The sequence below is a fragment of the Bombina bombina genome, chromosome 2 (genome assembly GCF_027579735.1).
Source record: "Bombina bombina isolate aBomBom1 chromosome 2, aBomBom1.pri, whole genome shotgun sequence".
NCBI lineage: Eukaryota > Metazoa > Chordata > Amphibia > Anura > Bombinatoridae > Bombina > Bombina bombina.
Genome location: NC_069500.1, coordinates 637,993,494 through 638,021,257, shown reverse-complemented (window position 1 = coordinate 638,021,257; position 27,764 = coordinate 637,993,494). Strand labels below are relative to the sequence as shown.

Genomic DNA, 27,764 nt, shown 5'->3' with positions numbered 1-27,764 from the left:
TTTATCTGGCTTTTCTTGTTGTCACGCAAAGTGAACTCTTGATTTGTCAAAGAAAATATGGTTGAAAAAAAATCAAGGCAGATATTTTATTATTGCTTCAAATAATTGAAAATTATATAATTCAAAATCCTGTATATTTACATGTTTGTAGGCATGCTGCATTATCAACAAATTTCTTAATTTGAATGTACAGATTGAGAAGTACATGTGTGTGTGTGTGTCTGTCTGTCTGTCTGTCTGTCTGTCTATCTATCTATCTACATTATATCAAATTCCAGTATGTGGTTTGGTGTGCAGTTTTAAAATAGAGATGTTTGTATGTTTAATGGAAATTCTGCACTACTGGAATCTAATCAATATTTTAATCCTCTTTGCAGGATGAGTTCCATCCGTTCATCGAGGCACTTCTTCCACATGTCCGTGCAATTGCCTATACTTGGTTTAACCTACAAGCCCGTAAACGCAAATATTTCAAGAAACATGAGAAGCGAATGTCGAAAGATGAAGAGAGGGCAGTTAAGGATGAATTGTTAAGCGAGAAGCCAGAAATCAAGCAGAAATGGGCGTCCAGGCTCTTGGCCAAACTCCGCAAAGATATCCGCCAGGAGTACCGTGAGGATTTTGTTCTCACCGTAACAGGGAAGAAGCATCCCTGCTGCGTGCTGTCCAATCCTGACCAGAAAGGCAAGATCAGGAGAATTGACTGTCTGCGACAGGCCGACAAGGTCTGGCGTTTGGATCTGGTCATGGTCATCCTCTTCAAAGGCATCCCACTGGAAAGTACAGATGGGGAGCGTCTTGTCAAATCACCACATTGCACCAACCCAGCACTTTGCGTCCAGCCACACCATATAACCGTATCTGTCAAGGAGCTTGATTTGTTCTTGGCATATTATGTACAGGACCAAGGTAAGCCATAACTGCCCTGTTATTATTTGCCTCACTCTGTGCAATAAACAAACTAGAAAGCCTGGAAATGTTATATTATTAGATGAAGCACACACAGTATATTTTATCTGAACATATTTAGGCTTAGCATTTATATATATATATATAAATAACACACATTCACTAATTAATTCTGTATTGCAACATTCAAAATAAGATCATGTTTGGCACTCTGGTGCCAAAACATTTATACATTGACACTTAATACTGTTTTTTTTTTAAAATCTAAAATCTTTTATTAGAGGGCCTATGAAAATATACAGGTAAATGATGATCATAAAAATGCATGCAGCAGGATAACTTGAGATTTATTTGTTATTTTATAAAATGATAAATGTTTACACAGTATTCAACTATTATTTATAATTTTAGGATGATGTTGAAAAAGTTTAATTTTGTTTATATATTGGCAACAGTTTTATGTAGATTCATTCACAATTAGTGTCACAAAAGGAGAAACAGAATTGTATTCCCTGAGTGTGATCGAATAAAATTATAGTTAATTTTTAGTCATTAAAGTTTAACTTTTTTTATTATTATACTGCAGTATCATTTATAATTGCTACCAACTTCCCCTTCTTGCTTTTATTTATAGGGTGAACCATTTTGTAAACTTTAGATACATTGAGTTCATAATGGTCAGTTTACATTTATATTCAAATGTCTTATTAATCTTATATAAGTATACAATGCAGAGAGGAAAGAATTTGATTATGACTGATAACATTAAAGGACAGATACAAATAGGGCAAAGCAGTAATATAAATATAAACACTCTGGTTGCACATTTCACCTGTGATGGTTAAAACTAAGTGGAATCCTCCTCTACTACAAAATCTCTACAAGCTATTGCACAAATTGATATCGTATTGTATATCTTGTAGATGGCTGAGTATCCCTATTCTTCATTTTAGTTTTGTATCCTTTATTTCTTACCAAGTCTTCTATTGTTGCTTGTATGATATTCAGAATTGTGTACTAACTTTGACTGATAAATATTCTCCAGGACCATTTAGTAACTGAGCCACAAATGGTTTGTGTTACCGTTCTGAGCCGTGAAAGTCAAAATGACCCGCAGTGATTATTCATGCCTTAAGTGAAAAGTCATGGTTAGCGTCATGACATTTGGGCAGTTCACTTTTAATTAATGGATAAACTACTTGTGTGCATACAGGTGTGTTATCAGCTCAAACCTACAAATTTCATGGCTTAATTTCCACAGATTTGATGTCTTGCTGTTGTGGTTTTGTTTCTTGTAATATGAGCACAAAGCAATGACATAGAGATGCCTGAAATAACTTACTGTAATTCACAAACTTTCTTCAATTCCTTTTGTTGATGTTAACCATTTTTATGTGGTTGTGATCCTTATTGCTTTTTTTGCCCCCTTCTGAATACATTGAAGGTAAGACTGATATGTTTTGTCTTGCAGAATTAGGTTTCCCTATACTTTGTGAGCAGAAATGTTAAAGTTATAATTGGGACCTATGTGCTTCCTAAAAAAAAATTGTTTGGGAGAGGAGGCAAAAATGTGACATAAAGCTTGAATTACAGTACTATGCGGACATATGTTTTTGGCCTCTGTGTTTTACAGTCTATGCCTTCAACCTCTTGTATAACTAAGATAGAAATAATATTGCTGGATTGGAAAATAATATAGTTTCTTTATCTAAGAGTATAATACTTTATACATGGGAGGAAAAAAAAGTCCCTATAGTTTACCAGTCAGAAGAGAAAAGTTATGAGGTACAGAGGGAAAAAAAATGACCGATAATCTAAAGCTCTCCATTCTAGCAAGATGATCCAATAAGTCTTGTCAGTACTGTGACGTTCTTCAAATAATTTTAGAACGGCAAATTGTACCTTGTGGGCTGTTTATCTAGCTCATCAGGGTTCTGTATAGATATGAGAGACAATTGGATTGCAAAATAAAAAAATGTCTCCAAATGATTTCTCTCCATGACAGATTTTTTTTTGAGCATCAGGCCCTTAGATATAGGGAAAATCTACTGCAACTTCTTACTTGTCCGGGACTAGTACATGGAAACTATAAGTGCTTACCACAAAATGTCTGCCACTTTTTTCTTAAAATACACAACCATAACATTTTCGTACAGTCTTGGAAGCCTGGGACCCACAACTCCTGTTTTAACTTTTCGTGCGATAAGGGTTGGTCCAATAGGAAAAATCACACAAAAATATTAAACACAACACAGAGTAGCTGGCACTCACTTGGATGTGCACATGTAGGCTAAAAACATATAAATGAAGATTGTTACATGACGTGTGTATTTGTGAGTGTGTGTATATATATATATATATATATATATATATATATATATACACAATGCAGGGAGGGTTCCAGCACACTTTTTATACTGTATCAACAGCCAGGGTGCTCTTCAAAACAACAATATAGAGAAGTAGGCAAGGGGAAGGCACTCACCGTTTTAAAATGTAACTGAATCTGTGAATAAAAAGTTACATTTTAAAACGGTGAGTGCCTTCCCCTTGCCTACTTCTCTCTCTCTCTCTCTCTCTCTCTCTCTCTCTCTCTCTCTCTCTCTCTCTCTATATATATATATATATATATATATTTAAACATTTAGATTATAAACTTTCTGTGGAGCGGGCCCTGCAATCCTTCTTTCTCACTTTCCATTTCCAAGTCTTGTCTTTGTGCTTTACAAGTAATGATTAGAATTCTGTCCTCCGCATAACAATATTCTGCCCTGGAAACCCATATTTCATTGTTTGTCCATCCAGCAGGCAACTGATTTTTGAGTGTTTTTTGTGTATTAACAAACATTTTATATTATTTTCATCATAAAGCTAAGCACAATACGTCTGTCTGTTTGTCTATTTATATATCTAGCTATTTATCTGTCTATCTGTCTGTATATCTGTCTGTCTATCTATCATCTATCTATCTATCATCTATCTATCATCTATCTATCATCTATCTATCTATCTATCTATCTATCTATCTATCTATCTATCATCTATCTCTACATTAAACAGCCTTCTTATGTCTTTGCATATCCTAAAGTCACCATTGGGAGTTATTTCAATGCACAAGTAGAATATATGTTAAGTGCTTCTTACTTTTATATTTTGCAATGAAACCATGATTCTACTTTTAAATAAGAACATTTACCTCTTTAAATGTGAATCTGGGCTTATGCATTCTAATTACAGAAAATTGCTGTTTTTTTATCACAAGTTTGGATATTGTAGAAAATAAAGCAATTTACTCTGATTCAAGATTATAGCACACTGGGTAAATACAGTTGCAGTGATGCCATTGAACTTAAAATCTCAGTATGTCCTTAGTATATTCACTATTGACACAATGGTCAGGTCTCCTATGAATTGTCAATTTATTTTCTAGGTTCCACACAGTAAAATCCCCATAAATCATAGCCATAGCTGTCATGTTGGAACCAGTTGTAGTGCTATTTGCTTTTAAAGTAATAATTGTCTGGTTATGTAGCCTATAGTGGTTTTTTTTTACACGATTAAAAGGTTAAATAATGATATTGCTTGTTTTATTATATATATATATATATATATATATATATATATATATATATATTTACCAAAGTCTGTGTCTGGACTTAAAAAATCAGGGGGTATAATACCAAAACAGAAATCCATCATCTACAAATGTGTGTGTGTATATATATATATATATATATATATATATATATATATATATATATATATATATATATATATATATATATATATTTTGTCAAACCACAAGATTTGTATGTTTTTATTTGCACAGAGATTTTTTTTGGGGGCAGCAATGTAGGAAATTGGTTATCAGCACAATTACATAAAAATGGAGCGAGAACATTATTTTTCTATAATGTAGGCAATAGAATATTTGTATAGTCAGGTTTTATTTTAATTGGTGCATCACCAAAGTTTCATATGGAAGCCATAATCTGTATTTCATTTGTTAGGAAAATTAGTGGGTTATTTTTATAATGTATTTTTTTTTAATTGCATGCAGTTGGTGATGCGGTAAAGAGACATTAATGTAGAACATAGATAGCGTGTTTCCTTTTGAGTTGCATACAGTAAAGAGGGATGACATGCTTGAATGCCAGAGATGGTTGGCAGTGGCATTAGGATTGGCATGAACCCCTCTTTGTTTTGCTCAGAAGGCCCGTGATTCGTTGGTTGGCATCCGCATTGCAGTGCTGTACGATGCTTCAATATATTGACAATTTCCACAAATAGCAAAGTCAATAATAATCTGCACTACTTCCAATTTTAATGTGAAATGTATGCATACTACCCAGTTTAACCAGGATAGGATTAAAATCAAATTCTGTTTGCCAATTTCTTGATTCTTCTTTTTATGTATTTCTCTGTAGTAACCCAATGCCCACTGTAGCTATTTCAGCATAGGAGGATAGCAACTGCTTTTCTGCAGGCTGCTTCAGCATGGCAGAGGCTATACATTGAGTCTCTATACCCAGTAGAGAATTCATGTATGTGGAGAATGTATTGAAATGCTAAGAACTAAAATTCAATTCTGTTTTTCATTGTAATTTAAAAAAGTTTTTTTAATTCATTGGCATAGTGATAGGTTAAAGTCGCTGTCCTATAAAAAATGTAAAACAATATAATTATTCTGTAGATTTTTTAATAATTATAATTTATTTTGCTAAAAAAAAATCTGCATCTCATGTTTCTAACATATATCTGAGAAATACAAACAATTTTGTTCCCTATGCATGACGTACCCTAAAGCATCCTTAGCTGTAAAAACAAGGAAAACATGTTTTGTGGTGGTCTGACTCTTCCCTGCAGTGCCTTTTTTCCTCTTTTTTTCTTCTTCTTTTGCTGCTGTGAACAGTTTCTACAAGATCCGCCATTTTGTTTGTCAAGTGCCAAGATTATAGAAAAAAAGGCAGAGAATCTGCATGATGCCAATAATGGTTGCCAGTGGCACCGAGGTTGGCATCAGCCCCTCTTTGTTTAGCTTCTGAATGCCTTTGATTCGTTGGTTGGCATCCGCATTGCAGTGGGCAAATTGTAAAGTTTTTGACAATCACAGAATGAAAGCTGCTTTTCTTGTTTGTTTCAAGAACCAGAGAGCCACAATTTTCAATTATTAGTGTCTCTTTTTTGAGGTGGGCAAAAATACACCAAACTAAGGAGCAAGAAATTTTTATATGCGGCAATCAGCATTTTTAGAAGCCAGAGAGGATGTGTGTTACTAGTGATGCATTATACACATAAATAATATTTAGGAACTAGAGTTAAAATTTTAGGATCCTAGTCTCCTTGGAGACTGGTCACCATGGTTCCTAAAATGCTTTCAGATTGATCTACCAGTCTATATCCAATCTGTCGATTGATCAATCTATCTTTCTGTCGATATGTATGTCTATCGATCTAGTTATCTATGATCTATCTATCTATCTATCTATCTATCTATCTATCTATCTATCTATCTATCTATCTATCTATCTATCTATCTGTCTGTCATTTTGTATTTATTTGTACAAGAATATCTTTCACAGTATTTATATATATATATATATATATATATATATATATATATATATATATATATATATATATATATATATATATTAAAGTCGTTGTGTGTGTGTGTGCTGCTTAAGAGATACTTAAAACTTTAGTGGTTAATAACCTTTCCCTTTTTTTATGACCTTGGAGCACTTTTGCAGTTAATGTGACAGTGATTATGCCCACAGGATTTGACTGTAATAATGTAACCATGGCACCCCAAGGAGATTGCAAACTATGCAGCTTCTAAAGTTAGAGTTCTGGAAGCGTTTTCAAGAGAATGCAGAGAAAATAGTGAGTTACCATAGATGGAATATCACTTGCAGGTTTTTTTGTTACGCACATTTTTCCCTGTGATGACTGGTTTCTATTTGGAAATCAAACATTCTGTGAAGGGTTTGGTTTCAGAATGTATTAGAAAACCTATCATACCCTCACTTTTTGGGAAGACAGGGATTTGTAGGCATAGTGAGGTTCCAGTTGTAAATGGGTTAACCTATTCATTACTGGAAGGATGAGCAAGATGTGGCAAATGCAGGACCAGCTGACATTTCCTTGTTTCAAACAAAATATAACCATTTGACTGCCACAAGATGGGTTACAAACAACACAGTAATGATCTCTAAAATGGCCTCAGGAGCACAATAGTGCTTGTTGCTTTGTCAGTTATTGGATTACTACTTTTTGTAGCATACATTTGTGGTATGAGTTGTAAATGTACATACATCATAAATATGGAAAACACATTTAGATTTTTCTCCTTTCTTTAAGCAGCAGTCTTTTGTAAATAACATCAATAAATGTACATAACAGTTTGTATAGATTATCCCTAAACTGTGTAGAATATCTTTCATTATCATGAAAAATTATTTGTGATACAATCACAATGATGAATTTACTAAGCAAGATTAGACTGTATGCTAAGGCTGTACTAGTAAGGACTGCTCACAGCGCAGAATTTTACTTGTGTTTATTTTATTTTTGCATAGTTGACACTTCTGAATGTTGTTTGCTAAGTAATGCTGTTTATAAACACATACAAAGAGGCATTTAGTCTTTTCTAATGCTTCTAGCTTGTGTTTCTTAGCATGCTACACATGAGGGTATATTTGTAGATGCCCCACACTGTAGGCTACAGATGGCGACTGTGCAGAGGCGCAAAGTCTTCATTCTCACAAGGGAGCTATTTTATTTTTTACAAAAGGCATAAATGAGGCAGAATGAGTGTATCGTTATAGGGGATTCTAAAAATAAGTAAATATTACATTTCTCTTCAGTTAGTTAAAATAATGCATGGATAAAAAAAATGTATCCTAAAACTACCAATTCTGTGCCTCATGGATGGTTTAGCCTGCACCTCAATAAAACAGAGCAGAAAGAATAAAGATACTGATTGGAACGAAATCAATGAACCAGTGGTGCAAGCTGACTGCAGGGACCGTAAATGTCAAAAATTGGCACCACATAAAGGGTAGACTGGAGGATATGTGGGATCTTTCTTGGGGGGTTATATGGGAGCTGAATCTTTACTGTCCCTCTTGTCTTCGGGCCATGTGGTAGACTGGCAAATGCAAAGCACACAGCGTCCAGCTGTCATGTTGGGTAGCCTGGCACCAGTGTCTTATTAGGGAAACAACAGTGTATTTAGCTGTGTCTATCCATGCCTGGGAAAAATAGCTATCCTTGGTCATGCACAGGAAGATCAGCACCATGCTTGTTGTGTCTGCAAATATCGCCGCTGCGTATGACAAAAAGCAGGCTGTAAACCTTTGTATTTTAAACGAAATAATCCATATTGAATATATAGCGAAAACTTAAAAAACAAACTGCAGCATTAACCCTATTTTGCTTAAGATAATTCTAAAGCTAAATGTTGGTGTCACAAGGAAGAAGGCAAATCACCTCTTTCTTACTCATTTGTAGTGATTTTAGTGCTTTATTTATTCCTTCTTTGACTTCCATAAACCAATAATTTGCTGTAATATTAATCTTGTGTTTAACTTAATTGATTTGGGGCCAGATTATGAGTGGAGCGCTATCTTAACGTGCATCTGTAAAGAGGCAAATTTGCTTGTTTACGGACGCACGTTAAATAACCCGCCATTACAAGTGGCTGGTTAATGTGACCGCGAGCTTTGTATTCATATACATATATGTTTATTTATTGTTGCCTAACGCTATGCCATTCTAAAGACTGAAAAAATAAATGTATGGATACTTTAATTAGAAAAAAATACACACTTTGAAAGTGTTTTTTATTTAAATGTTCTAGTTCATTAACCCAGGGCTTGACAAATTACAGGAGCCAGGGAGCCAAAGCTTCTAAACTTTTACTAGCTCCTGGCTTTTGGAGTAGTCTACATTTGACTGTCTATAAATTCTTTCCATGGAACCTAAACAGAAATGTTTGTCTGACTCCTCAATATTGTTTCTGGATCCTAAGCTTTGCATAAATTTGTCACCCTCTGCAGTACCAGATATATTTATATTCATAAACAGGCTGCAAACAATTGACCATGATCAACGTTACTGCACTTCTCTAGGTCCATACTTCAAAATCTTGTAGAAAAACACACAAATGTGATTGTCTACATTTATTAATCTCTCCATTTCCTATATCATTTCATTGAACCGATTTACTGAACATCCTAAAATCTCAATGTATCAGTAAAATATAAATTTAAAAAGCAGAGATTTTTCTCTGTGGATATATTGTTCAGAATTATTAGTGATTTTGTGCCAACCCCCCCCCCCCAAAAAAAAAGGCATATTGGCTTATTTTGTGGCCGCAATTTGCAGAGGTATCTTCAGTGGAAAAAGTAAAAAATAGAGGGGCCCCTATTACTTGCCAGTGCCAAAGATGCTTGATGAAGCTGACAAAAAAAATCAAGATAGTCACAAAAAACATTGTCATATTAGCTTTTCAAACTGCAGTAGTTTCTATCAGCCGCCCTGCACAAGGATACAAAGTTGTGCCTCTTTTTCCTGCATGCTTTTTTGCCTATTTAGCTGCCAAGGGTTTTTTTGCAAATATTTTACTTATATAACTCAAGTATGATACATTGTTCTCCACAGAAAATGTTGCCAGCCAGGTGGCATTAAGAAGTAGCCGACTGGGGGCAGTGTAGTTCTTTGCAATATTGTAATATTTTCTGTCATTTAATACATTTTACTTTAAGGGCCATTATAATCATTTTTTTTTACAATGAACCAATACTTTGTAATTTGCACAATCATTTTATAGCGTGCGCACTAACATGTAAAAAACGCCCACTTTTGGGGCGTTTAGAGACACATCGTCGTGGGACTATTTTAGCTAAGTTCAAGTAAGATTTTATACATTATAAATAATCGTTTTGAAGAATTAAAAAAAAAAAAGTCTTTATTGTAAAAACATTATATTTCATTTTTATGTTAAATTATTATTATTATGGACCTTTAAGCTATCCAATGTGAAAATGAATTGCATAATTTAACATAAATGTATTAAATGATAATTTGAGCAACAAACATTGAAAACATTTAACTAAAGTTAGCTTAATATTGGCTTAAATTTTAGCCAGGTGGTCAGTAAAATCAGCCGTGTGGTGCACACAATTAAAAAAGGCCTTGGAGAGAACACTGATAAGCAATTGAGTTTGAAGTAATCTCAATGGGGAAGAAAGAATGTGTGTGTGTATATATACATATATATATATATATTTATATATATTTCTCCAACATTGGTGTGTCCGGTCCACGGCGTCATCCTTACTTGCGGGATATCTCTTCCACAACAGGAAATGGCAAAGAGTCCCAGCAAAGCTGGCCATATAGTCCCTCCTAGGCTCCGCCCACCCCAGTCATTCTCTTTGCCGTTGCACAGGCAACATCTCCACGGAGATGGTTAAGAGGTTTTGCAAGCTGTGGTGCCTTCCGTTTATGTAACCTGATTTGCTCCCTCCCTTCATCCGTGTCCTAAAGCTTTGGTATTGGTTCCCACAAGTAAGGATGACGCCGTGGACCGGACACACCAATGTTGGAGAAAACAGAATTTATGCTTACCTGATAAATTACTTTCTCCAACGGTGTGTCCGGTCCACGGCCCGCCCTGGTTTTTTAATCAGGTCTGATGAATTATTTTCTCTAACTACAGTCACCACGGTACCATATGGTTTCTCCTATATATATTTCCTCCTGTCCGTCGGTCGAATGACTGGGGTGGGCGGAGCCTAGGAGGGACTATATGGCCAGCTTTGCTGGGACTCTTTGCCATTTCCTGTTGGGGAAGAGATATCCCGCAAGTAAGGATGACGCCGTGGACCGGACACACCGTTGGAGAAAGTAATTTATCAGGTAAGCATAAATTCTGTTATTTGTGCGTGTGTATATATATATATGACATTGTGGACAAAAAGAGATAATGGGGTCAATTTATCAAGCTATGTATGGAGCTTGATGCCCCGTGTTTCCGGTGAGCCTGAAACAGAAGTTATAAAGCAGCGGTCTAAAGACCACTGCTCCATAACCTGTCTGCCTGCTCTGAGGTGGCGGACAGAAATCAACCCGATCAAATACGATCGGGTTGATTGACACCCCCTGCTAGCAGCCGATTGACCGCGAATCTGCAGAGGGCAGCATTGCAACCAGCAGTTCACAAGAACTGCTGGTGCAATGATAATACAATGATAAATGCCAACAGTGTATACTGTTAGCATTTATTGATGTGCGGCGGACAATGGACATGATACGCTACATCGTATCATGTCCGCTCGCACATTAATAAATTGACCCCAATACATTTTTAAAACTACTTTAAGTTATAGTTAAGATGAGCTTTTATCTCACCTTATATTGCTTACTGAAACTAGTTAGGACAGAGTTTTCAAATATAATTTTACCAAAAATAAATGAAGTAGACATATAAGATGATTTTTTTTTAATATTATATATCATCTTTATATTTATTATTCAAGAGATATCTATCATCACTTGTGAGTATGCAAGAACTATTTGATATTCCTTTACATATTGATGGCATTGCATTGGCTGCTTCTGCAGTGCTGGAGAGGTTAAGTAGTGGTACAACTAGGTTGCTTGAAGACAGTACAGTCTGTTCCAGAATAAATAACTCTATACATTGAAATTCTGAAAATATAAGTTTGGTTTGTGGTCAAGCCTTAAAAACACACAAATTAATTGTTTCCAGCAGTAATTTTACTGTTTTTGTAAGTGTTCCAGCATAAGAAAACACAAACAAAAGAAATGTTCAAAGCTAAAGGCGACTTGTGTTTTGTTCTGCTGACATCCCTGTTTTTCTGGATGGATTACCTTACATTTGTTATGCTATATTAAAAATGGTGTTTTATGCAGCCTGCTTCCTCTTCTGGCCCTTATGTCAGGAACTCCTGCTAAGTGATGTTACGCCTAGTGTTGGGTTTAATTGACCAGAGCTGATTTGTTAAAACAATTCATTCAGGAGGGCACTAACCCAGTCACCCTGGTCAAGTTTGCTACCTGAATCCCTTGACCTCTAGAGTCGTCTGGGTCAGGGGACGCCTGGCAGCCATTTGAACTCTGCCTTTGTTTACTGGTGTCACTGTTTTGCCTCTGAATCTTTTGTGGTTACAGCTGACAAGTAGGCCTCAGCCCTGGCTTTACACACCAGTGGCTCTCAAGCAATCCCTTGGGAGGGGCTGAATCTTCTGTTTGATGTGGTCTGGCTCGACTTGTTACTTTTGTTTGCTGACAGTAATAGGGACAAATTGGCACAAGAGGTGTCAAGAGGATTTCCAGCATTTTAGGAGGAGACTTAATTCACCTCTTTGGCTCTCTGCCTTTTTTTTTTTTTGACCAAGTCATAAATTTCTGCAAGTTCACAAGGAGAGAGTGTGTCTGAGCTTAAAAAAAATACAGCAGTGACGAATAATATTTAACAAAAATGTAAACAAAACTGGATTTGTAATTACAGTTGATAAATCTAGTGCAAAAGCAAAATTCTGAATTAAACACATTAAAAAAATATTGATGCCAATTTTATCATATCATCTTATTTCTGGTTATCAAAAAAACATTGCTTTAGCCTTTAATTGTGTAAGGTGCTTTCTGTTTCACACATCGAAGATGCATACAAAAAAAAAAAATCTGAGAAATTAACATTTTTGTGCTGAACTCCTTTCCTATAAAAAGCTTGACATATAATTTGGTTTGTGTATGCCCTTGACCACAGGATGCTTCACAGTGTTCTGTGCCTACATTCGGAAGAAGCAGAAATCCTGTGAGCTGTAGATTGTTTTAACATTAGTCTTAGGGCTAGATTTATCAAAGGCTAGGCGAACTCTGTATGTGCTTCGCCTGTAACTGTTTCTTTGCCTGTTTCTTTCAGATTTGCACAATTATAGGTGCAGAGTGATTTGATAAATATGACGATCAGTTCGTATGTGCTATTTTGGACGGAATTAAAGGAGAATGGCTTTGATAAATCTACCCCTTAGTATCTGTGAATTAACGTGCTTTGTATTTTGTTAAACTACACCTAAACATCTAACGAATGTTTTTGTTGATTTTCTAAATATATTATTAGTTCTGGTGTTATGAGCTTGCCCTGCTCAGGTTGCATTTTATCATATAAGTGGTGCAATCATTATTGCTTTGTAGGCTTTTGTTTGATATAGCTAGGTCGGCATTTCAGTGAAATAAAAGTGTATTGTGTGCAAGGGGAGTGTGTAAGCTTCATTGATTTCTACACATTTGAAAGTATTTAGGGAAGCGAAGAAGAATTCAGTTTAATTACTGGAGCTAACTTAAATTGCAGCTGAAAATCCATGATAAAAAAAAAGTATCCTCATAGAGACCACATTGTTTGACTGGACTAAAAGGGATGTTTCTTCTGTCCAACTTTATGCAGTAATACTGGTATCTAAATTGGTATCTCAGAAACATTTGCATAATCCTAAAATGGTACACATATGTTTGTGTTAAATATTTGTATAAGTGCTGCAAATCTGATGGTCTAACTTGGCTGCTATTACATACTTTCAAGTGCTGTATTCGTAGCCCAACCAAAATATTTTGCTAAACGATTTATTAATATTATGCAACACTTTGTGTTTTATTTACAGAGCCCAAATAGGGGGATAAATCTTCTTATATTTATATGAGAATCACTGGTCTTTGAGGGATTAAAAAGACTTGTTATGCCACATTAATTATTTTTGGTACATTTAAAATGACTTCTTGTGTCTAACAAACAGATCAGGTCATTAGGTCCTGGAATTAATCTAGTTTTTGCCCTTAAACATACTTCTATTGTAACAAGTGCTTAAAAAAATCATATTGAAGCTGGAATTTTGGATCGCAGTGGGAGACAGTATGTAAAACGCTCAATTGGATTTCAAGGCATTGCAAAGTGAAAAAATAAAATAAAAAGTAGAGTGGCAGAGAGGTTGCAGAAAGCATGTTTGGCCGCATCTGGTGACTATTTGTTGAAATCAGGTAATAAAGGACAGTGGTATTTAGCAATTGTCAAATACTTGCTAGTGTAGGAATTAAGTTGTCAAAATATCAGCCTTGTAATGATTAGAACTTGAAGTATTAAGCAGAACCCTGTCATGCACCACGGCCATTAAAATTGCAGCCCTATGTAGGAGAAGAATAAAAGGGGGATTTATACCCTTTAAAAAATAAATTTGTAAAATGAAAACCACATTTGAAAATGTTGTCAGGAAACTGGTCATAAATAACCAATTTATATCTAGGAGCTACTAAAGCATATTAATGATGCTATTGGGCAGCAATTCTGAATGCAGAAACAAAGAATTAGAAATACACTTTTGATGGTTGTCTCATTAGCTTGGGTTTATGTTATAAAATTGCAAAGCTATGTATTAGTAAATTCTGATATATTTTATTGGAAAATAGGATATCTAAATATATTTGGGTTAAAAAATTGTTGTCAGCCTGTGTTTGACTGAAAATCCTTGTTATAATGTTTTGATTTTGCCAGCAGTGTATATATTTTTAGGATATTGAACATAAGTTTTCAGCATTTCCAAAAGTCGCCAATAAGTTATTCACAGTGCCTACAGCCTTGCTAAATAACTATATACATATTTGCAATTTGAAAATATGTATTTTGGAACAAAGAATATTTTTTGATATGTCTGTCTGTGGGGCCTATTTATCAAAGGTCTTGCGGACCTGATCCGACAGTGCAGATCAGGTCCGCAAGACCTCGCTGAATACGGAGAGCAATACACTCTCCGCATTTAACATTGCACCAGCAGCTCACAAGAACTGCTGGTGCAACGCCGCCCCCTGCTGACTCGCGGCCGCCAGCAGGGAGGTGTCAATCAACCTGATTGTACTCGATCGGGTTGAATTCCGCCGATTCCTGTCCGCCTCATCAGAGAAGTCGGACAGGCTTATGGAGCAGCGGTTTTTAGACCGCTGCTTCATAACTTGTGTTTCTGGCGACTCACCAGAAACACGGGCCCACAAGCTCTATACGGAGCTTGATAAATGGGCTCCTGTGTCTGCTTTGCTCTAACTCCAGAACTACTCTTTTTAGGAACAAATTAAAAAAAGGCTATTTGTAAATTCACTTGAAAAGCCTTAACCTAAAAATCAGCACATCTAAGGGAACAAAGAATTATACCATATAAAAAGTAACAAGTTGAGAGTCATAGATTGGGGGGGGGGATACTGTATAACACTTTGAATTTCTGGAACTATTGAAAGAAAGCTTTGATTTCAAACTGAAAGGAGTGTAAACAGGAAAATATGTAGATAATTAAAGGGACAGTACACTGTAAAATTGTTTTTCCATAAATGTATTTTAAATGACTTGTTATACCAACTGCAGAGTATAAAATATTTGAGAAATTGCATTTTCTGGTTTATTTGTGTATCTGAAGTAGCTGGTTTTGTGCTTTGAAACCACAGCCTATTACAATGGGTTGAGCTTCAGGTAATATCAGATCTCATTATGTTATCACTTTTATGTACACAGACTTGCTTCCTTATCTTATATTTGTCTGGAGCACCAAAGCTCAATACATAGAGAGAACAATGGAAAATTATCATTTTATTACTTAACTATCATGCCCCCCACTGAGGGTGTAATCTCTTCTGCTGGCTGTGTTTACTTAGGCTATTCAATAGCGTATACGCCAGTATCAAAACTTTCAGTATAGGTTGGGAAACCACAAGCTAAATCAGCTATTTCAAATGCTGAAATATGAGTAAAGGAGCTACTTGCAACCAATTTAATACACTCTAGCAGGTAAAAAGGATCATTGGGAATAATTTAAAGGGGAGAAAGTTTTTGGGTGAACTGTCCCTTTAAGGAAGCACATCTATTTATGGGTGTGCAAGCATACACAGTGCATGGCTGGTCTCGTTGTCAAAATGTGGGTAAAGTTCTCTGTTACGAAAAGGAAAGCCCAATCAGGAGCAAGTCACTTGTTCCTTTAAGGTGCTGATGTCAGCGCTAGAGGCAATATCAGGGTAAATGGCTGCTGGGACAAATTCCAGGGGGCAGGCAGTTGTGGCTTTTAAAAGTTTTGTTCTACTAACATTTTGGATACTTCCACATCATATACAGGTACAATCCTTAAAATCCCCAAAAATTCCAAAATCAAAACTTATTCTGAAATCCAAACTTTAATAATTTAAAAAAAATAAATAAATAATCTTTTCTGCCTGTGTCTTTGATTTGGTTTTTGTGTTGTAAAATGCATATTCTATATTTATTTAAAACAATGACTATTACCTTTCTGATTACATTACTGTACTATCTTTCTGAGGTTACTATAAACATGATATAAAACTACCTTTAAGTTGCAGGTATAAGCTGTATAATGACATGTAAATATTGCCTAAATGACACAAGACAATGTTGTTTGCACTTGATCACCAAGCTGTCCCATTTTGCAGATGCAATTTATACAAATATTCAGAAATCAAAACTATTCTGAAATTTAAACCTTTTCCTTTCCCAAGCAGTTTGGATAAATGGTTTTCTACCTGTGCAATATGTATGATATACTGTATATGACAGCCCACTGCCTAATATGGGCATAGTTTCCATAGAAGTGGTAAAGTTTGTAAACTGGTGGTAATATAAACATTCTCTGTAGACTTTAATGGAGTTACCACCAGTTTCCAAAATGTACTACTGTACCTCAACAGAAACTAGGCCTTGGTCGGCTTCTAAGGTTAATGGGACACTGAACACAAATTATTTCTTTTGTGATTCAGAAAGAGCATGCAATTTTAAACAACTTTCTAATTTACTCCTATTATCAATTTTTCTTCGTTCTCTTGCTATCTTTATTTAAAAAAGAAGGCATCTAAGCATTTTTTTTGGTTCAGAAACATGGAAAGCTCTTGTTTATTGGTAGGTGAATTTACCCACCAATCAGCAAGAACAACACAGTGTGTTCACCAATAATGGGCCGGCATCTAAACTTACATTCTTGCATTTCAAATAAAGATACCAAGAGAATGAAAATAATTTGATAATAGGAGTAAACTAGAAAGTTGCTTAAAATTGCATGCTCTATCTGAATAACGATAGAAAAAATGTGGGTTCAGTGTCCCTTTAAGGTCTGAGGAATTGTTTGGGGTTAACTACAGTGTTTGCAAAGTCAGTGGGGATTTTGGTTTGTTTGACCTCTTAGATCATCTGCCTTTTTTACGCTGAACACCCATTATTGCAGTTTAGCTGCTGTGGGCCTGTCATTTCTGCTCTCGTCAGGGTCATGTATTAGATACCAATTTTTTGTTTTGACAATTAAGTTATAGTGTAGGGTGAATAGTTCACTGTCATGCAGTGGTTAGTTATTCTCTGCAGCAGAAGACAAAAGGGGTCATTCAGTAAAACAAAAAAATAAATATCTGGTGTCCTGACTGTTTTATAGTAAATTGCCAAGCAAAAATACAGATGTGCTAGTATCTGCTGCCCTACGTTATGTAGTAATTCCTTCTTGACTTATTCATTTATAAGTTCCAATATTAATTGAACTTCATATCAATTTAAAATAGCTCTCAAGTGAGAACAGAAATAAACAATTCAGGTTTTTGTTTGCATGTCATTAAATACTATTGTTCACTTTCATTATAAAAGTAAGCCAGAAATAAAGCCTTTGTTTTTTTTTTATTTACCAATGAAAACTATATATATATTTTAAAGTAGACAACCCAGGAAATTGATCTACACCCATTTTTAGTATATTTGATGCCACTATTTGGCTGCCAGATAGGATCATATAAAAAATATTGTTAACTTTTTGACAAACTTCGGGTTTCTCACTGAAATTATTGACTCACAAATACTGCAGTCATAAGTCATATTTGTTAGAGCTTCTCTAGGATCCCCTTTGTTCAGAAATAACATACACAGCTTTGCCATTGGTTCTTGGCAATTAGATGGCCGCTAATTGCATCTGCGCACCACACTTGAAATTCCTGGCATTGAAAGGTTAATGGTTGCCCCCCCCCCCCCAGGTGCAGTTTCCGCTGTGTAAGCTGACAGCGAGGGCTGCACCATGCGCCACAGTGTTGGACGTCGGTACTACGTCAACACATTACACTGGGCAAAATACTGTGTGTCATGGAACCTACGACCAAATGGCACAAGGGGTTAAAGGGACATTATAGTGAAAAAAAATTACATTCTCTAACTTTGTTAGATTTAGCACTACTGAACCTCCATGTCTATATGTGTTTAACCCCTACAAAAGGTTAAGCACAAAATTAAAATTCAACCGGGGAACCTCAGAGAATGTCCAGTTCCGAATGGACATGAATGGTGAGCCAATCAGCAGTGTCAATCAGGAAGCTGGTTTGGCAACTGCCACTGTTGATTGGCAGTGTCTGCTCGGGACCAGCAGTTCTCTGTGGCTCTCGAGTAATACGTTACCTAAGTGTTTAACAACTTTCTCCTGTTAAGTGTGATCAGTCCACGGGTCATCATTACTTCTGGGATATTGCTCCTCCCCAACAGGAAGTGCAAGAGGATTCACCCAGCAGAGCTGCCATATAGCTCCTCCCCTCTACGTCACCTCCAGTCATTCTCTTGCACCCAACGACTAGATAGGATGTGTGAGAGGACTATGGTGATTATACCTTCAATCAAAAGTTTGTTATTTTATAATAGCACCGGAGTGTGTTATTCCTTCTCTGGTAGAATTTGAAGAAGAATCTACCTGAGTTTTTACTATGATTTTAGCTGGCGTAGTTAAGATCATATTGCTGTTTCTCGGCCATCTGAGGAGAGGTAAACTTCAGATCAGGGGACAGCAGGCAGATTAATCTGCAAAGAGGTATGTAGCAGCTTATTATTTTCTGACAATGGAATTGATGAGAAAATTCTGCCATACCGATATAATGTAAACTCAGCCTTAAATGCAGTAGCAGCAACTGGTATCAGGCTGTCATGTATGTATATTTTACACTTCAGTATTCTGGGGAATGGCACTTCACTGGAATTATACTGTGTGCATAAGACTGTAGCCTAATTTGCAGGGACTAGCAACAGGCTTTTTAATAACACTTAATTTATGTTAAACGTTTTTTGCTGGCATGTAAAATCGTTTCATTTCTGAGGTACTGGGTGAATAAAATATTTTGGGCACTATTTTTTTCCACTTGGCAGTTGTTTTATTTAATTTATGACAGTTTACTGATCTCTCTCACTGTTGTGTGTGAGGGGGAGGGGCCGTTTTTGGCGCTTTTGCTACGCATCAAAAAATTCAGTCAGAAGCTCACTGTACTTCCTGCATGATCCGGTTCATCTCTACAGAACTCAGGGGTCTTCAAAACTTGTTTTGAGGGAGGTAATCACTCACAGCAGAGCTGTGAGATTGTAGTTGACTGTGATAAAAAACGTTTATTTCTGTAACTTTTTTTCTGCTATCAGGGTTAGTTATCCTTTACTAATGGGAACAAGCCTTTACTAAAATTGTGTTTTTTACAAAAATTTGATGCTATAACCTTTCAGTTTATTAGCTTTCAACTGTCATAACTTTTTCTGTGCTTCTTATAGGCACAGTACGTTTTCTTATTATAATAAATTACTTGAAAAGTATTTCCAAGTTGCTAGTTTATTTGCTAGTGTGTTAAACATGTCTGATTCAGAGGAAGACATCTGTGCTATATGTGCTAATGCCAAAGTGGAGCCCAATAGAAATTTATGTACTAACTGCATTGATGCTACTTTAAATAAGAGTCAATCTGTACAAATTGAACACATTTCACCAAACAACGAGGGGAGAGTTATGCCGACTAACTCGCCTCACGTGTCAGTACCTGCATCTCCCGCTCGGGAGGTGCGTGATATTGTGGCGCCGAGTACATCTGGGCGGCCATTACAAATCACATTACAGGATATGGCTGCTGTTATGACTGAAGTTTTGGCTAAATTACCAGAACTAAGAGGTAAGCGTGATCACTCTGGGATGAGAACAGAGTGCGCTGATAATGTTAGGGCCATGTCAGATACTGCGTCACAACTTGCTGAACATGAGGACGGAGAGCTTCATTCTGCGGCTGACGGTTCTGATCCAAACAGATTGGATTCAGATATTTCAAATTTTAAATTTAAGCTGGAAAACCTCCGTGTATTACTAGGGGAGGTGTTAGCGGCTCTGAATGATTGTAACACAGTTGCAATACCAGAGAAAATGTGTAGGTTGGATAAATATTTTGCGGTACCGTCGAGTACTGACGTTTTTCCTATACCTAAGAGACTTACTGAATTGTTACGAAGGAGTGGGATAGACCTGGTGTGCCGTTCTCACCCCCTCCGATATTTAGAAAGATGTTTCCAATAGACACCACCACACGGGACTTATGGCAAACGGTCCCTAAGGTGGAGGGAGCAGTTTCTACTTTAGCTAAGCGTACCACTATCCCGGTGGAGGATAGCTGTGCCTTTTCAGATCCAATGGATAAAAAGTTAGAGGGTTACCTTAAGAAAATGTTTGTTCAACAAGGTTTTATATTGCAACCCCTTGCATGCATTGCGCCTGTCACGGCTGCAGCAGCATTTTGGTTTGAGTCTCTGGAAGAGACACTTGAATCAGCTCCATTAGATGAGATTACACACAAGCTTAAAGCTCTTAAGTTAGCTAACTCATTTATTTCAGATGCCGTAGTACATTTAACTAAGCTTACGGCTAAGAATTCCGGATTCGCCATTCAGGCGCGCAGAGCTCTGTGGCTAAAATCCTGGTCAGCTGACGTTACTTCTAAGTCTAAGTTACTTAATATACCTTTCAAAGGGCAGACCTTATTCGGGCCCGGATTGAAAGAAATTATCGCTGACATTACAGGAGGTAAAGGCCATGCCCTGCCTCAAGACAGAGCCAAACCTAAGGCTAGACAATCTAATTTTCGTTCCTTTCGGAATTTCAAAGCAGGAGCAGCATCAACTTCCTCTGCTCCAAAACAAGAAGGATCTGTTGCTCGCTACAGACAAGGCTGGAGACCTAACCAGTCCTGGAACAAGGGCAAGCAGGCCAGGAAACCTGCTGCTGCCCCTAAAACAGCATGAATTGAGGGCCCCCGATCCGGGAACGGATCTAGTGGGGGGCAGACTTTCTCTCTTCGCCCAGGCTTGGGCAAGAGATGTCCAGGATCCCTGGGTGCTAGAGATAATATCTCAGGGATACCTTCTGGACTTCAAATACTCTCCCCCAAGAGAGAGATTTCATCTGTCAAGGTTGTCAACAAACCAAATAAAGAAAGAGGCGTTTCTACGCTGCGTACAAGAGCTTTTATTAATGGGAGTAATCCATCCAGTTCCACGGTCGGAACAGGGTCAAGGGTTTTACTCAAATCTGTTTGTGGTTCCCAAAAAAGAGGGAACTTTCAGGCCAATCCTGGATTTAAAGATACTAAACAAATTTCTAAGAGTTCCATCGTTCAAAATGGAGACTATTCGGACAATTTTACCCATGATCCAAAAGGGTCAGTACATGACCACAGTGGATTTAAAAGATGCTTACCTTCACATACCGATCCACAAAGATCATTACCGGTATCTAAGGTTTGCCTTTCTAGACAGGCATTACCAGTTTGTAGCCCTTCCATTCGGATTGGCTACGGCTCCAAGAATCTTCACAAAGGTTCTGGGTGCTCTTCTGGCGGTACTAAGACCGCAAGGAATTTCGGTAGCTCCGTACCTAGACGACATTCTGATACAAGCTTCAAGCTTTCAAACTGCCAAGTCTCATACAGAGTTAGTACTGGCATTTCTAAGGTCGCATGGATGGAAGGTGAACGAAAAGAAGAGTTCTCTCTTTCCACTCACAAGAGTTCCCTTCCTGGGGACTCTTATAGATTCTGTAGAAATGAAAATTTACCTGACAGAAGACAGGTTAACAAAACTTCAAAGTGCATGCCGTGTCCTTCATTCTATTCAACACCCGTCAGTGGCTCAATGCATGGAGGTAATCGGCTTAATGGTAGCGGCAATGGACATAGTACCCTTTGCACGCCTACACCTCAGACCGCTGCAATTGTGCATGCTAAGTCAGTGGAATGGGGATTACTCAGACTTGTCCCCTTCTCTGAATCTGGATCAAGAGACCAGAAATTCTCTTCTATGGTGGCTTTCTCGGCCACATCTGTCCAGGGGGATGCCATTCAGCAGGCCAGACTGGACAATTGTAACAACAGATGCCAGCCTACTAGGTTGGGGCGCCGTCTGGAATTCTCTGAAGGCTCAGGGACAATGGAATCAGGAGGAGAGTCTCCTACCAATAAACATTCTGGAATTGAGAGCAGTTCTCAATGCCCTTCTGGCTTGGCCCCAGTTGACAACTCGGGGGTTCATCAGGTTTCAGTCGGACAACATCACGACTGTAGCCTACATCAACCATCAGGGAGGGACAAGAAGCTCCCTAGCAATGATGGAAGTATCAAAGATAATTCGCTGGGCAGAGTCTCACTCTTGCCACCTGTCAGCAATCCACATCCCGGGAGTGGAGAACTGGGAGGTGGATTTTTTAAGTCGTCAGACTTTTCATCCGGGGGAGTGGGAACTTCATCCGGAGGTCTTTGCCCAAATACTTCGTCATTGGGGCAAACCAGAGATAGATCTCATGGCGTCTCGACAGAACGCCAAGCTTCCTCGTTACGGGTCCAGATCCAGGGATCCGGGAGCGGTCCTGATAGATGCCTTGACAGCACCTTGGACCTTCAGGATGGCTTATGTGTTTCCACCCTTCCCGATGCTTCCTCGATTGATTGCCAGAATCAAACAGGAGAGAGCATCAGTGATTCTAATAGCGCCTGCATGGCCACGCAGGACTTGGTATGCAGATCTGGTGGACATGTCATCCTGTCCACCTTGGTCTCTACCTCTGAAACAGGACCTTCTGATACAGGGTCCTTTCAAACATCAAAATCTAACTTCTCTGAAGCTGACTGCTTGGAAATTGAACGCTTGATTTTATCAAAACGTGGTTTTTCTGAGTCAGTTATTGATACCTTAATACAGGCTAGGAAGCCTGTTACCAGAAAGATTTACCATAAAATATGGCGTAAATACCTATATTGGTGCGAATCCAAAGGTTACTCTTGGAGTAAGGTTAGGATTCCTAGGATATTGTCTTTTCTACAAGAAGGTTTAGAAAAGGGTTTATCCGCTAGTTCCTTAAAGGGACAGATCTCAGCTCTGTCCATTCTGTTGCACAAACGTCTGTCAGAAGTTCCAGACGTTCAGGCTTTTTGTTAGGCTTTGGCCAGGATTAAGCCTGTGTTTAAAACTGTTGCTCCGCCATGGAGTTTAAACCTTGTTCTTAACGTTTTACAGGGCGTTCCGTTTGAACCCCTTCATTCCATTGATATAAAGTTGTTATCTTGGAAAGTTCTATTTTTAATGGCTATTTCCTCGGCTCGAAGAGTCTCTGAGTTATCAGCCTTACATTGTGATTCTCCTTATTTGATTTTTCACTCGGATAAGGTAGTTCTGCGTACTAAACCTGGGTTCTTACCTAAGGTAGTCACTAACAGGAATATCAATCAAGAGATTGTTGTTCCATCCTTGTGTCCAAATCCTTCTTCAAGGAAGGAACGACTTCTGCACAATCTGGATGTAGTTCGTGCCCTAAAATTTTATTTACAGGCAACTAAAGATTTTCGACAAACGTCTTCCCTGTTTGTCGTTTACTCTGGTCAGAGGAGAGGTCAAAAAGCTTCTGCTACCTCTCTCTCTTTTTGGCTTCGTAGCATAATACGTTTAGCTTATGAGACTGCTGGACAGCAGCCTCCTGAAAGAATTACAGCTCATTCCACTAGAGCTGTGGCTTCCTCTTGGGCCTTTAAGAATGAGGCCTCTGTTGAACAGATTTGCAAGGCTGTAACTTGGTCTTCGCTTCATACTTTTTCCAAATTTTCCAAATTTGACACTTTTGCTTCTTCGGAGGCTATTTTTGGGAGAAAGGTTCTTCAGGCAGTGGTTCCTTCTGTATAAAGAGCCTGCCTGTCCCTCCCGTCATCCGTGTACTTTTGCTTAGGTATTGGTATCCCAGAAGTAATGATGACCCGTGGACTGATCACACTTAACAGGAGAAAACATAATTTATGCTTACCTGATAAATTCCTTTCTCCTGTAGTGTGATCAGTCCACGGCCCGCCCTGTTTTTTACGGCAGGTAAATATTTTTTAAATTATACTCCAGTCACCACTACACCCTTTGGCTTCTCCTTTCTCGTTGGTCCTTGGTCGAATGACTGGAGGTGACGTAGAGGGGAGGAGCTATATGGCAGCTCTGCTGGGTGAATCCTCTTGCACTTCCTGTTGGGGAGGAGCAATATCCCAGAAGTAATGATGACCCGTGGACTGATCACACTACAGGAGAAAGGAATTTATCAGGTAAGCATAAATTATGTTTTTTCATGGTCAATAGTGGTAAAATGAAATGCTCTAACAATTTAGATCATGCTATTTTGCATTATAATCGCCCTTTAAATAAATATCTGTCTTTAAATATTTGATGCTATTTCCATGTGCTGGTTTTCTTAAAATAACTGTTGAAGTGATAATTCTAAATAGTTTTGGTAGCTATAGGAATGTAACATAAGCATGCTGCATTTCTGTGTCCCATTTTCATCGGTTGCCACTCTTCATGGTGCCTTTAATTTTTTTTTAGGATGGGGTGTTGTTAAAAGTCTCTCACTTGAATGTCTCTCACACCAGAATCAGCAATGCTGGGTGCTTAACACCTTTCACTTCACCTTGCAGTAGCAAATTACACTGTTTTCATATGCAGTTTATGACATATTTATTTCATATTTACAAGACAGACAGACTCTTTTTTTTAGGCTGTTTTCATTTAGGCAAAACTAATCAAAATGATAGAAGCCAGAACTACAATTCTTGCAGCAGAGGCACCATTGGATGTATTGGAATATTCTGCTGTAAAAGTCTCCCCCCCAAACATTTTTTAATAAAACCCACATTTTTTTACTTGTTGATTCAGATCAAGTATGCAGTTTTAAGCAATTTTCCAATTTACTCCTATTATCAATTTGTATTTGTTCTCTTGATATCTTTATTTGAAAAAGCAGGAATATAAGCTTAAAAGCCAGCCCATTTTTGGTTCAGCACCTGAGTAGATCTTGCTGATTGGTGGCTACATTTAGCCATCAATCAACAAGCGCTAACCAGGTTCTGAACCAAAAATGGACTGGCTCCTAATCTTACATACCTGCTTTTTCAAATAAAGATACCAAGAGAACTAAAAAAAATGATAATAGGAGTAAATTAGAAAGTTGCTTAAAATTGCATTTTCTGAGGCCGAATTATCAAAGGTCTTGCGGACCTGATCCGACAGTGCGGATCAAGTCCGCAAGACCTCGCTGAATGCGGAGAGCAATACGCTCTCCGTATTCAGCATTGCACCAACAGCTCACAAGAGCTGCTGGTGCAACGCCGCCTCCTGCAGACTCGCGGCCAATGGGCTGCCAGCAGGGAGGTGTCAATCAACCCGATCGTACTCGATCGGGTTGAATTCGGGCGATCTCTGTCTGCCTGCTTAGAGCAGGACAGGGTTATGGAGCAGCAGTCTTTAGACCGCTGCTTCATAACTGGTGTTTCTGGCGAGTCTGAAGACTCGCCAGAAACACGGGCCCACAAGCTCCATACAGAGCTTGATAAATGGGCCTCTCTGTCTAAATCATGAAAGAAAAAACTTGTTTCATATCCCTTTAAATGGACATTGTACACTTTCTATGCATAAATGTTTTGTAGATGATCCATTTATATTGCCCATCTGGGAGTGTTTTTGTAACAAAGTATAATTTTGCTTATTTTTTAATAACATTCTGCTGATTTTCAGACTCCTAACCAATTCCCAAAGTATAAGATGTACACGCGTGTTTACATAAATAGGAGCAAGCAGAAATCTGTAATCTGTCTTTTCATATGCAGGGGAGGGGTGTAGTGTCTGCTGTTCCTTTCCCCCCAGCCCTTTTCAATGGGTGTCCCAGCCTAACCTCGTCAACAGTGCTAAACTGGGAGCTTCTCAATAAGTATTTAAAAGGCTTTATAATGGATTTTTAGATCAGTATCTGCATATTCTTCTTTATAGTAGGGTTTATGAAAATTGGTCTATACTGTCCTTTTAACTTTTGTGATCTGTGATCCTATAAGAGTGGTTGCAGCACTATCAACTAGTTCCATGTTTTATGGACACTATTACCCTTTTATATTTTTCTAACACAATTAAATCTCTCTTTTTGTTGAATCACAGTGCAAGAAAAAGATATTAAAGTGCTGATTTACTTTGTGCTGCTTTATAGCAGCATATGCATAGCTGCATTGCAAAGTCCCTACTGATGTCTTAAACAACATGCTTAGAAATAAGACCTTTGCAAATAATGACTTCATCTTCATGTTACTTCAGCATGAATCATATGAGTATGTGTGTGTTGTATGAGTATATGTGATTGTAGCACCTGGAGCAACTGTCACAGTTGAATGAAGGTCACATTTGACCTGATGTGCTCCGTGCAGCACTATTTGTAGTGGTCAGGGCTCGTGTTAGCATCTGTAACACAAGTATGCAACACATCTTGGTCAGCGCATTAATGATAAAGTGGCAACATATGAGGCTGTTGAATTACTGTTTGTATTGAAGCTCTTACACATTTATTCAATGCTACTGATTGTAGATTTAACATTTTTGGGGGGCTAATTGTATAGGAAAAAAAATAGGAAAATCTTGGAAACACATATGAGGCTGATCATTTTCAGTACACACAATAATGGGGTCAATTTATCATTATCTGCCCGACATGATACACTGTAGCATATCATGTCCGACAGACATCGCTGAATGCCGACAGCATACGCTGTCGGCATTTAACATTGCACAAGCAGTTCTGGTGAACTGCTTGTGGAATGCCGCCCCCTGCAGATTCCCGGCCGCTAGCAGGGGGTGTCATTCAACCCGATTGTATAGAATCGGGCGGATTGCAGACCGCAGCCTCAGAGGCAGCGGACCAGTTATGGAACAGCCCTTGATAAATTGGCCCTTGATAAATTGCCCCCTATGAATTTATCAAGACTGGACTGGATGAGCTGTTATTTTTTAAAGAAAAGTAATATAGTACATACCCCCAAGGCAGAACATACAGTGATCTGAGATGTCATCGCAGAAAATGCAGCAGGTCTGCAGAAAGAACAGAACCCATGCAGGAACTAGTAGACATAGTGCTTTAACTTTGCAGCTCTGTTCTTTAAACAGAGCTGTGCTCTGGCTGCACTGTTTAAGTGTTCCATAACAGTACATTGAGAGCTAAGTGCTGGTTGAAGTTAACAGTCAAATATGCAGTAGCACTGTAAAGCAGCAATGCATTGATTATTAACTGGCTCTGAGAGTTTTTCAAACACTCCCCTAGCCTTTCCCAGTCTGCAAAGCTGTTTGTTCTGAATGTAATAAGTTCTTATGAGCATTGCATCTTTTTATTTCTACATTTCTATGTTAGACCAAGAGAAAAGAAAGCAAATTTATTCAAGAGACATTTTACAATTTGATTTTTTTTGTCTGATGCTAATTTGCAATGCAATTTTCAACTACTGAGCTATATTATAAAACATTAAAAATGTATTTAGTTAACCAACACATTGCAATTGAACTGGTGCTTTAGTGTAACTGCCTAATTTAAAATTGAATTTTATTTAAAAATGGCCTGCAGAAAAAATTTAACCAAAAAAAAAATCTCATCGCAGAAAGTGAAATAAAGTTCTGCCTCCGGGGTACATACTATGTG

General features: G+C 37.7%; 1 protein-coding gene across 3 annotated transcripts in view; it reads left to right on the top strand.

The window, feature by feature from the left end:
* Positions 1-27,764, top strand: part of NFIB (nuclear factor I B) — a 456,225-nt gene that overhangs the window by 20,688 nt on the left and 407,773 nt on the right. For all 3 annotated transcript variants that reach the window (XM_053702571.1, XM_053702572.1, XM_053702570.1), the window contains exon 2: positions 378-909. In XM_053702571.1, coding sequence (XP_053558546.1) covers positions 378-909 — 532 coding nt within the window. The remainder of the gene's footprint in view (positions 1-377; positions 910-27,764) is intronic.